Source organism: Mustelus asterias, chromosome 17, assembly GCF_964213995.1.
Source record: "Mustelus asterias chromosome 17, sMusAst1.hap1.1, whole genome shotgun sequence".
Lineage (NCBI taxonomy): Eukaryota > Metazoa > Chordata > Chondrichthyes > Carcharhiniformes > Triakidae > Mustelus > Mustelus asterias.
In genome coordinates this window covers 12,198,612-12,211,606 of record NC_135817.1, presented here as the reverse complement: position 1 = coordinate 12,211,606, position 12,995 = coordinate 12,198,612, and the positions used below count along the sequence as shown (strand labels likewise).

Here is a 12,995-nt window from a genome sequence, read left to right as displayed (position 1 = left end):
ATGGAAAATAGAGCAAGCTGATTGCTTCACTGCAAGTTAACTCTTGCTGTTTAGTGAGAAACAACAGTGGTTAGCAATGCTGCCTTACAGCGCCAGGGACCTGGGTTCAATTCCAGCCTTGGGTAACTGTCTGTGTGGCATTTGCATGTTCTCCCTCTATTTGCGTGGGTTTCCTCCAGGTGCTCTGGTTTCCTCCCCCACCCCAAAGATGTGCAGGTTAGGTCATGCTAAATTGCCCCTTAGTGTCAGGGCACTAGCAGGGTAAATACGTGGGATTCTCAGTGCAGGCTCGATGGGCCGAACGGCCTCCTTTTGCACTGTAGAGATTCTATGATGAGACTAAGGACAGCAGCATTCATTGCAAAAATGACCTACCTCCAGCACACAAAGTAGTTCTTCCACGTAGGCCCTTTCTGTTTCAATTAGCTCGTTCATGACATGACTGTGGAAAAAAAAAGAGATAATCTTCCCACTTTATGTACAATGGGATAGCAAGAACAACATAAATCAGTGAAAAGATGCACTATTTTGCCTGCATGACAACAATGGCTGGAATTCAAAGGGTAATTCATTCTTTGTGAAGCACTGTTCTTGTGTTGATTGTGGTCAGGCACTATCTAAGTTTAAGAGCTATACTCATCACTTGATAAAAATAACCTTGAATTCTAGCAGTAAGAAAGCACATTGTTGTCCAAGATGACACTTACACAAACATTACTTCATAAGAGATTCAGCTCTATAACGCTACAACTTAAAAGATCAACACTCGAATCCCTTTTCATTATGCTGAGAACACAGCCTCAACTTGCTACATTCTGATCTCAAGAATTTCCATTATTAGCCGATTGCCACTATATTACTCCAATCATTATCGATTTCAAATGAACTCAAATTCGACAGCACTTCCAAACCCTCGACATCTACCATCTAGAAGGACAAGGGCAGTAGAATGTGAGAACACTGCCACTTGGACGATCCCCCAAATCATACACCTTCGCTATTACTGGATCAGAATCCTGAAACTTCTAACAGCGCTGTGGCTGTACCTACACCACATGGACTACAGCGGTTCAAGAAGGCATGATGGCACAGTGGTTAGCACTGCTGCCTCGCAGCGCCAGGAACCCAGGTTCAATTCTGTTTTGGGTGACTGCCTGTGTGGAGTTTGTATGTTCTTCCTGTGTCTGCATGGGTTTTCCTCCGGGTGGTCCGGTTTCCTCCCACAGTCCAAAGATATGCGGGTTAGGTGGATTGGTCGTGCTGAATTACCACTTGTGTCCAAAAATGCGTAGGTTAGGTGAATTAGTCATGGTAAATGCATGGGGTTAGGGCAGAGAGGAGGGACTGTTGGGATTTTTTTTTGGAGTGCGTGCAGACTCAATGGGCCAAATAACTTCCTTCTGCACTTGTAGGGATTCGATGCTTCTAAGATGTCTCACACCACCACATTCTCAAGGGCAATAAGGGATGGGCAATAAATGCTGGCCTAGCCAGCTTTGCCCGTATTCCATCCCTCTCTTCACATTTGCTGAGGCAGGTCAGACAGTACCCTGGGTACACCCCAAATTCACTGAAACAACCCTCAAAACAATTCATTCATCAGATCTGGACTCAGCTACTTCCATGTTGGAGGTGAAAAACTTTCAGGTTCTCGTCCAGCTGAATTTGTTAAAGGTGAATGTTGTTTCACTAACTTTACTAAATTTCCTGAGGAGTTAGCCTGGAGGGTCAAGCAGTGATTTTGTGTGTACAGACTTCCAAAAAGCATTTGATAAAAGTGCTACATTACAGGCTCGCCATCAAAGTTAAAGCCCATAAAATAAAAACAACAGTGATAGAATATGGATGTCAAGTTGCCTGTGTGGTGGAAAACAAAATAGACAGGGTTTAAGGGAAATTGATAGACTCGTGGCGAACAGCTTGTAGGATAGGTGATAGAGCAGAGATGTACAGTGTTTCCTTTCATTACTTCGCATCTTTGTACTATCACCCTTAAAGGGGACAAACACCACATCCCTCTCCCTCTAAGTCTTTTATACAATTTAAAATAATTCATTTATTCAGTCCCCAACAATTAACCATTTAACACATACAGTCCATCACAAATCAAGTCTTTCAGATGGTTTCTGATTTCGAGGCTCCTCTGTCTGGGGTTCTTCCAGTAGAAACCACAATGCAGATTACAGGGTCAATGGCAGGGTTCTGAGGAATGTGGAGGAACAGAGATCTTGGGGTTCATATCCACAGATCTCCGAAGGTTGCCACTCAAGTGGATAGAGCCGTGAAGAAGACCTATAGTGTGTTAGCGTTTATTCACAGGGGGTTTGAGTTTAATAACCGTGGGGTTATGCTGCAACTGTACAGGACCTTGGTGAGACCACACTTGGAATAGTGTGTGCAGTTCTGGTCACCTCACTATACGAAGGATGTGGAAGCATTGAAGAGAGTGCAGAGGAGATTTACCAGGATGCTGCCTGGTTTGAAGGATAGGTCTTATGAGGAAAGGTTGAGGGAGCTAGGGCTGTTCTCTCTGGAGCGGAGGAGGATGAGGGGCGACTTAATAGAGGTTTATAAGATAAGGGGGATAGATAGAGTGGACGTTCAGAGACTATTTCCTCGGGTGGATGTAGCTGTTACTAGGGGGCATAACTATAAGGTTCATGGTGGGAGATATAGGAAGGATGTCCGAGGTAGGTTCTTTACTCAGAGAGTGGTTGGGGTGTGGAATGGACTGCCTGCTGTGATAGTGGAGTCGGACACTTTAGGAACTTTCAAGTGGTTATTGGATAGGCACATGGAGCACACCAGAATGATAGGGAGTGGGATAGCTTGATCTTGGTTTCGGACTAAGCTCGGCACAACATCGAGGGCCGAAGGGCCTGTACCGTGCTGTACTGTTCTATCTATCTTCACCCCTTACTAATACAAGTTGTTACTCTCACCTTCTTAACACTGCAAGGTTCTCCTCATCGTCAGAGGAGGAACATTTCCTTCCCTCACCATGTTCTTTCATCTCAATCTGCAGTGAGAAGGAAAACTTCAGAATTCAGCAAATTGACTGCAGTGTCAATGAATGTCAAAGACAGGAGCATAATGCCACATTACAATGCCTCAGAATACTATATACGCTAATGAAGATGAGAATAAAATCTTCCAGCTGGATACCAATCAGGGCCAACAGTAGATGTAAAAATTGCATTAAGATGAGAGTGGTTCACCCTGATCAGTAACATGTGTTTTCTCTGAATAAAGTATGATGTGAGATGCCGATGTTGGACTGGGGTAAGCACAGTAAGAGGTCTCACAACACCAGGTTAAAGTCCAACAGGTTTATTTGGAATCAGAAGCTTTCGGATTCATCAGGAATTCAACTCATCTGATGAAGGAGCAGCGTGCCGAAAGCTCGTGATTCCAAATAAACCTGTTGGACTGTAACCTGGTGTTCTGAGTAAAGTAGTTACATAACAAACAATGTGGATAAAGGGGAACCTGTAGATGTGCTATAGTTTGATTTCCAGAAGGCATTTGACAAGGTGCCAAATCCAAGATTACTACACAAAATAGGAGTTCATGGTGTAAGGGGTAGCATATTAGCATGGGCAGAGGATTGGTTAGCTAAAAGGAAGCAGACTCTCCTGGTGAGACCACATCTAGGAGTACTGCATACAGTTTTGGTTTTCTTATTTCAGAAAGGATATAATTGTTTTAGAAGAAGTTCAGAGAAGGTCCATTCAACCAATACCTGGACTGAGGGATTTGTTATCTTATGAGGAAAGGTTGGGCTTGTACTCATTGGAGTTTAGAAGAATGAGAGGTGATCTTTTTGAAACATATAAGATCCTGAGGGGATTTGACATGGAGGATGCTGAAAGGATGTTACCCTGTGTGGGAGAGAATAAAACCAGGGGACACAGTTTGAAAATAAGGGGTCTCCCATTTGTGATGGAGATGAGGAGAAACTTTTTCTCTCAGACGTTAGTCAATCTTTGGAACTTTCTTCCCCAGAGAGTGGTGGAGGCAGGGTTAATGAATATTTTTAAGGCAAAAGGTAGATAGATTCTTGACTAACAATGGAGTCAAAGATTATCGGGCGGGGAGGGGGGGGGGGGGCGGAAAGAGTGGTGGTTGGATAAGAATGTGGAGTTGAGGTCATAATTGGAACAGTCATGACCTTATTAAATGGTGGAGCACACTCGAGTGGCCAATTGGTCTCCTCCTACTCTTTTGTCTGCATCCCCTTTCTCCTGTAGGTACTAATCTGCCCATTTGTGGTACATGGCAGATTTAACAGTGGATATGGCATCACTTTCACACACTGAATTTCTACCATTTTCAATAATTTGGTCCATTGCATTGTGTCCATAACATTTTGACCAGTTAAATGCACTTGCTATGAAACTTACTCACCAACCACTGCTTACCCTATGGAATTCTACTCGAAGAAGAATTCCACAAATTTCCACTTTTGCCAGGGGGGTATATCAAGCTTACGATGGGTACAGAGGGAGGTGGGCACAGCTGAGGGAGCTGGCAAGGGACCTCTATAATTTCCATGGTTCAACCTCACATAAATGAATGTGATGAGCTGCCGGGGCAGCTTAATGATTGAGAGAGTGGAACATCTGGCAAAGCAGTAACTTCACTGCAGTGTTAATGTAAGCCTACTTTTGACACTAATAAATAAACTCTCAAAATATTCTAAAGGGAGGCTCAGCACCTTGTGGAGTGGTGCTTTGTTCAATGAGTGAAAGCAACCAGCAGCATCGGACTGCAACTACAAACTGATTCGGAGCAATATGATGGGATCATGTCAAGCAGTGGGGAGAATACTGATTGGATAAGAGAGCAGCAGAAAGGAGGCCCTCATCCCAACACAGGGCCAATGGGTTCCACTTCAAATCTGCCAACATCAAGAGATGATGTGGAGATGCCGGCGTTGGACTGGGGTGAACACAGTAAGAAGTCTCACAACACCAGGTTAAAGTCCAACAGGTTTATTTGATAACACAAACCACTAGCGTTCGGAGCGCTGCTCCTTCGTCAGGTGAGTGGGAGTTCTGTTCACAAACAGGGCATATAAAGACACAAACTCAATTTACAAAATAATGATTGGAATGCGAGTCTTTACAGCTAACCAAGTCTTAAAGGTACAGACAATGTGAGTGGAGAGAGGGTTAAGCACAGGTTAAAGAGATGTGTATTGTCTCCAGCCAGGACAGTTAGTGAGATTTTGCAAGTCCAGACAAGTCGTGGGGGTTACAGATAGTGTGACATGAACCCAAGATCCCGGTTGAGGCCGTCCTCATGTGTGCGGAACTTGGCTATCAGTCTCTGCTCAGCGACTCTGCGCTGTCGTGTGTCATGAAGGCCACCTGGGAGAATGCTTACCCGAAGATCAGAGGCCGAATGCCCGTGACCACTGAAGTGTTCCCCAACAGGAAGAGAACAGTCTTGCCTGGTGATTGTCGAGCGGTGTTCATTCATCCGTTGTCGTAGCGTCTGCATGGTTTCCCCAATGTACCATGCCTCGGGACATCCTTTCCTGCAGCGTATCTGGTAGACAACGTTGGCCGAGTTGCAAGAGTATGTACCATGTACCTGGTGGATGGTGTTCTCACGTGAGATGATGGCATCCGTGTTGATGATCAGGCACATCTTGCAGAGGTTGCTGTGGCAGGGTTGTGTGGTGTCGTGGTCACTGTTCTCCTGAAGGCTGGGTAGTTTGCTGCGGACAATGGTCTGTTTGAGGTTGTGCGGTTGTTTGAAGGCAAGAAGTGGGGGTGTGGGGATGGGCTTGGTGAGATGCTCGTTTTCATCAATGACATGTTGAAGGCTCCGGAGAAGATGTCGCAGCTTCTCCGCTCTGGGGAAGTACTGGATGACGAAGGGTACTCTGTCCACCGTGTCCCGTGTTTGTCTTGAGGAGGTCGGTGTGGTTTTTCGCTGTGGCGTGTCGGAACTGTCGATCGATGAGTCGAGCGCCATATCCTGTTCTTAGGAGGGCATCTTTCAGCGTCTAGAGGTGTCTGTTGCGATCCTCCTCATCTGAGCAGATCCTTCGTCGTCCAGTACTTCCCCAGAGCGGAGAAGCTACGGCATCTCCTCCGGAGCCTTCAACATGTCATTGATGAAGACGAACATCTTGCCAAGGCCATCCCCACACCCCCACTTCTTGCCTTCAAACAACCGCACAACCTCAAACAGACCATTGTCCGCAGCAAACTACCCAGCCTTCAGGAGAACAGTGACCACGACACCACACAACTGTTGTAGCTAAAAAATACCTCAGACTAGTCTGAGTCAAAATACAGTAAGGCTTTATTCTCCCAAGCTTGTGGGAGAACCTGACCCCTGAAAACGGAAAGCCAAAGTTCTCCCTGAACACAAGAAAGTGGGGATATTTATACAGCAAGGCTTCTAATACTAGTCACAAAGCAAACTCCAGACCAGTCACGAATCAAAAGTACATTTAACAGCTTCTGGTTACAAAGCATGGTGCATCCGGCAGCCTCTGACCATAAACCAGAGTGTATCTGGCATTTCATGTCACGAAGCATGATGCATCCGGCAGCTTCTGACAATAAACCAGAGTGTATCTGGCATTCTTAGGTCACAAAGCAGTCTTTGGTTTCCTGCTCTTCCCGCGGCTTTCCCTTTGAAGTGACCGGCGTGAATACAGCTGCCGCAGCGGGAGTCCTCCTTCAAACGGCTGTTATCGCACTCCACATCTTGTAGCTGCTCTCGTTGTTCAAACCACACACAAGCTTGTCAAAAAGGTAAGACTTTACAAACACATTTACATTTGACTGTCTATCGTTATAAGAATAAAAGTTAAAGAATGAATAACTTGTATTGATGTCAGAAGCAGTCTCAACCTGGGGAGATTAGCCACAATGAAGGGTTATGTTTGTGATACATTCCAAGTACAAAGTTCAACCTTTTAGGTACAAAATACATTAACCCTTTCCCTTCTTCACAACCCTGCCACAGCAACCTCTGCAAGACATGCCGGATCATCAACACGGATGCCATCATCTCACGTGAGAACACCATCCACCAGGTACACGGTACCTACTCTTGCAACTCGGCCACCGTCGTCTACCTGATACGCTGCAGGAAAGGATGTCCCGAGGCATGGTACATTGGGGAGACCATGCAGACGCTACGACAACGGGTGAATGAACACTGCTCGACAATCACCAGGCAAGACTGTTCTCTTCCTGTGGGGGAGCACTTCAGTGGTCACGGGCATTCGGCCTCTGATCTTCGGGTAAGCGTTCTCCAAGGCGGCCTTCACGACACGTGACAGCGCAGAGTCGCTGAGCAGGGACTGATAGCCAAGTTCTGCACACATGAGGACGGCCTCAACCGGGATCTTGGGTTCATGTCAGACTGTCTGTAACCCCCATGACTTGCCTGGACTTGCAAAATCTCACTAACTGTCCTGTCTGGAGACAATACACATCTCTTTAACCTGTGCTTAACCCTCTCTCCACTCACATTGTCTGTACCTTTAAGACTTGATTACCTGTAAAGACTCGCATTCCAATCATTATTCTGTAAATTGAGTTTGTGTCTTTATATGCCCTGTTTGTGAACAGAACTCCCACTCACCTGACGAAGGAGCAGCGCTCCGAACGCTAGTGGCTTTTGCTACCAAATAAACCTGTTGGAATTTAACCTGGTGTTGAGAGACTTCTTACTGGTCCTACTTCACCAGTGGAGCCAATCCCTCTTCCTCGTTGCCCATTGCCTCCTACAGTCAGCAGGGAACACCTCTGCTTCGCTTCAAACCCTCAGTACTTCCTACTGAGCTCACAATCCTTTCCCTCACAGCTACATCTCCTGCTACTTTCTCTTGTCATGCATATGAAGCTAAGCTGCCTCATACATCTTGAAAACCCTTAGACTGGGCACAGATGAACCCACTGGCACTCTTCTCACAGGAGAAAGTGACACCTAAAACAGGAGGTAGGTGGCCAGCAGAGGAGGATGTGCTGCTACTGACACCATTGGAAGACAGCATTATTATATATTTAAGTGGCTGCATGATTGCTTTAAGCGTCAGTCACGTGATTTGATAGTGATGTCATTAGGGTGCTTCACAGGCTTCTGTCTTAATTTCATTTCCTCTTCTGTGCAGACATTTTTAAATAAACCTGTTCTGTATTACTTTGAATCAACATGTGCAAACCACATCTTTTTTTAAAAACAAACCTACAACCCCTGACATAGTTAGGACATTACAGGCACCATGTACCCCGGCAGTTAATGGACACATAACATCAGAGAGGGTCAGGCTGGAGAACAGTTGGGAATCCTCCCTTTTCTCTTCCAACCTAATCTCAGGATTTGGAATGCAAGTCTGAAAATGACGGAGGCAGATTCAATTGTAGCTTTCAGAGAAATTCCAATAAGCACCTAAAGAAGAAAAATGTGCAGGTTTACGGGGAAAGAGTGGGACTAGCTAAGCCACTCTTGCACAGAGCCGTTATGGAACCAACAGGCTGAATGGCCTATTTCTGTGCAGGAGTCTTCCAATGATCTAACTACAAACTGGCTAAGCAGCAAAAAGAAACACCATTTCATACAAGCAAGGTGCTTCCCCAAACATTTTGCTGTTTTGCCTGAGAGTATCCAAGGATCTTTAGATATCATTGAAACAATCTCGTCATATCTTACAGCAGCTGCCGTTTGTGCCAAAGAGCAGGGATTAGTAATGTGGATTGAGACAATGCAGGTGTTCAGGGTTGTAGCTCCCTCATTTGCTGGCAATTGGAATCCACTGAAGTGGCTCCTGCCTGTTTCTGCTGAGGCAGTTTGGCTGCTCAGAGATTGGATCCACTGGAATAGCCGTAAATTGGCACTAAGTCATCATGGCTGCTTGGAGTGGTCATTTGAACTGCACCACCTTGTTTGTGCTCCAGTCCAAAATGTGACAGCGGTGACCACAAAAATCACCCACTACAGAATATTAAGGATCCTGACTTTTACATCTCCCTTCACCTTGTGTTAAATTAAACATATAACATAGAAAAACTACAGCACAAACAGACCCTTCAGCCCACAAGTTGCGCCGGTCATGTCCCTACCTACCTAGGCTTATATATAGGCTTACCTATAACCCTCCATCCTATTAAGTCCCATGCACTCATCCAGAAGTCTCTTAAAAGACCCTATCGAGTTCGCCTCCACCACCATTGACGGCAGCCGATTCCACTCACACACCACCCTCTGTGTGAAAAACTGACCCCTGACATCTCCTCTGTACCTACTCCCCAGCACCTTAAACCTGTGTTCTCTTGTAGCAGCTATTTAAGCCCTGGGAAAAAGCCTCCGAGAATCCACCCGATCTATACCTCTCAACATCTTGTACACCTCTATCAAGTCACCTCTCATCCTTCATCTCTCCAAGGAGAAAAGACAGAGCTCCCTCAACCTATCCTCATAAGGTATGCCAACCAATCCAGGCAACATCCTTGTAAATCTTCTCTGCACCCTTTCAATAATTTCTACATCCTTCCTGTAATGAGGCGACCAGAGCTGAGCACAGTACTCCAAGTGGGGTCTGACGAGGTCTTATAAAGCTGCATCATTATCTCCCGACTCCTAAACTCAATGCCTCGATTGACAAAGGCCAGCACACCATACGCCTTCTTAACCACCTCCTCTACCTGCAGGGCCGATTTTAGAGTCCTATGGACCCGGACCCCAAGGTCCTTCTGATACTCTACACTGCTAAGAATCTTACCCTTGATATTATACTCCTTCATCCCATTTGACCTGCCAGAATGTACCACTACACATTTATCCGGGTTGGAGTCCATTTGCCACTTCTCTGCCCAGTCTTGCATCCTATCTATGTCACGCTGCAGCTTCTGACATCCCTCCAAACTATCCACAACACCACCAACCTTCGTGTCATCGGCAAACTTACCAACCCATCCCTCCACTTCCTCATCCAGGTCATTTATGAAAATGACAAACAGCAAGGGTCCCAGAACAGATCCCTGGGGCACTCCACTGGTGACCGACCTCCATTCAGAAAAAGACCCATCTACAATCACTCTCTGCCTTCTGCAGGCAAGCCAGTTCTGGATCCACAAGGCAACAGCCCCTTGGATCCCATGCCCTCTCACTTTCTCGAGAAGTCTTGCATGGGGGACCTTATCGAACGCCTTGCTGAAGTCCATGTAAACCACATCTACCGCTTTTCCTTCATCAACGTATTTAGTCACATTTTCAAAGAACTCCACCAGGCTCGTAAGGCACGATTTGCCTTTGACAAAGCCGTGCTGACTACTTTTGAGCATACTAAACTTCTCTAAATGTTCATAAATCCTGTCCCTCAGGATCTTCTCCATCAACTTACCAACCACTGAGGTTAGACTCACCGGTCGGTAATTTCCTGGGCTATCCCTATTCCCTTTCTTGAATATAGGAACCACATCCGCAATCCTCCAAACCTCCGGAACCTCTCCCATCTCCATCGACGACGCAAAGATCATTGTCAGAGGCTCTGCAATCTCTTCCCTCGCCTCCCACAGTAACCTGGGGTACATCCCATCCGGACCCGGCGACTTATCTATCTTGATGCTATTCAAAATTTCCAACACATCCTCTTTCTTAATGTCGACAAACTTAATCTTCTCAGTCCGCCTCAATCCTGTAGTACAACCACCCAGGTCTTTTTTCACCGTGAATACCGAGGTAAAGTATTCATTAAGCACCTCTGCTATTTCTTCCGGTTCCGTACAGACTTTCTCACCTTCACATTTTATAGGTCCTATTCCTTCACATCTCATCCTTTTCCTCTTCACATATTTATAGAACGCCTTGGGGTTCTCCTTAATCTTACCTGCCAAGGCCTTCTCATGACCCCTTCTGGCTCTCCTAATTTCCTTCTTAAGTCCCTTCCTACAAGCCGTATACTCATCTAGATCCCCATCATCGCCTAGCTCTCTGAACCTATTGTACGCTTTCCTTTTCCTTTTGACTAGGTTCAGCACAGCTTTCGTGCACCACGGTTCCCATAACCTACCCAAACCTCCCTGTCTCATCGGAACATTGTCATGTAGAACTCCAGACAAACATTCCTTGAAAATCTGCCACCTTACTTCGGTACTTTCCCTCGAGAATACCTCCTTCCAATTTACACCTCTAATCTCCTGCCTGATAGCTTCATATTTCCCCTTACTCCAGATAAACACTTTCTTAGCTTGCCTGATCCTATCTCTTTCCAATGTTAGTGTAAAGGAGATAGAGTTATGATCACTATCCCCAAGATGCTCCCCCACTGAGAGATCCAACACCTGTCCAGGCTCATTAGCCAGTACCAGATCGAGTACAGCCTCTCCTCTTGTAGGTTTATCCACATGCTGTGTCAGGAAACCCTCCTGAACACACCTCACAAACTCCTCCCCATCCAAACCCCTTACCCGAGGAAAATTAAAGTCTCCCATCACGACAACCCTGTTATTACTACATCTCTCCAGGATCTGTTTCCCTATCTGCTCCTCAACAGCCCTGTTACTATTGGGCGGCCTATAGAAAACACCCAGCAAAGTTATCGACCCCTTCCCGCTCCAAACTTCCACCCACAGAGACTCCGTAGACAACCCCTCCATGGCGTCCACCTTCTCTACAGCTGTGACACTATCCCTGATCAGCAGTGCCACTCCCCCCCCTCTTCTGCCTCCCTCTGTCCTTTCTGAAACATCTGAAACCCGGCACCTGAAGTATCCAGTCCTGTCCCTGTCCCCAAATCTCTGTAATGGCCACCACATCACACTTCCAAGCGTCGATCCACACTCTAAGCTCATCCACTTTATTTACTACACTCCTGGCATTAAAATAGACACATCTCAAACCATTGGTCTGAGCTCTCCCCTTCTCCATCACCCGTCTATTCTCCCTCTTACGCGGTCTACAATCCTCCTCTATTTGTGGGCTACCCTCCTCGCTCCCAGTCACCTCATCATGATTCCCTCCCCCAAACCTTTCTAGTTTAAAGTCTCTCCAGTAGCCTTAGCCAACCTTCCTGCCAGGATATTGGTCCCCCTGGGCTTCAAGTGCTACTCGTCTTTTTTATACAGATCTCACCTGCCCCTGAAGAGGTCCCAATGATCCAGGAACCCGAATCCCTGCCCCCTGCTCCAGTCCCTCAGCCACACATTCATCCTCCACCTCTCTCCATTCTTGCTCTCACTTTCCCGTGGCACAGGCAGCAATCCTGAGATTACTACCTTTGCGTTCCTCCTTCTCAACTGTCTACCTAACTCCCTATATTCTCTTTTCATGACCCCTTCCCTCTTCCTACATATGTCAGCGGTACCAATATGTACCACAACCTCTGGCTCCTCTCCCTCTCCCCTCAGGATTCCTGGGACGCGACCAGAGACATCCCGGATCCCGGCACCAGGGAGGCAGACTACCATCCGAGACTCCTGTCTGCGTCCGCAAAAACGCCTGTCCGACCCCCTTACTGTTGATTTCTGTTATCATCTGCTACCTGCTGAGGACAAGACTTCCCTACAGATTTTGCATCCCTATCATCCATTCCTTAAACAGTTGAGCAGGAGGAAGTGAGATTCAAAAAGGATAATGCACTTTTCCAGTTGTTCACTTCCATGTAAATGGTTCAATGACCACTCCAAGCAGCCATAATGTCTGGGAGGTCATGGGAATACAGCCAAGTGAGGTGGCTGGCCAGAAAACCATTGGTGCCCAACCAAAACCAGTCAACTAATTTGTGATGGGTATCTATCAGCATTGCGAATGAAATGCAGCAGCACTGGCCCAGTAACACACAGCTCAAAGCTAACAATGCTCTTTGGTTTTGAAATTCAGGGGTGTACCTTTGAAAGACTTTTGTTCTTTTTGAACAGATTAATCTGAGTCACGTTTGCTTTGTGGCTGAAGTTGGGATCTTGTCCTTTCCTGTGATCTGAAAGATAAAAATACAAGTCAAACAAAACTTCAGACTGTTCTTACAA

At 46.3% G+C, this 12,995-nt stretch overlaps 1 protein-coding gene across 6 annotated transcripts in view; it reads right to left on the bottom strand.

Annotated features, from left to right (window-relative positions):
* The window catches only part of mcf2la (mcf.2 cell line derived transforming sequence-like a), a 170,556-nt gene that overhangs the window by 53,401 nt on the left and 104,160 nt on the right, over positions 1–12,995 (bottom strand). For all 6 annotated transcript variants that reach the window (XM_078232301.1, XM_078232300.1, XM_078232302.1 and 3 more), the window contains 3 exons: positions 12,858–12,946; positions 2,943–3,019; positions 376–442 (listed from right to left, as the gene is read on the bottom strand). In XM_078232301.1, the coding sequence (XP_078088427.1) occupies positions 376–442; positions 2,943–3,019; positions 12,858–12,946 (233 nt within the window). The remainder of the gene's footprint in view (positions 1–375; positions 443–2,942; positions 3,020–12,857; positions 12,947–12,995) is intronic.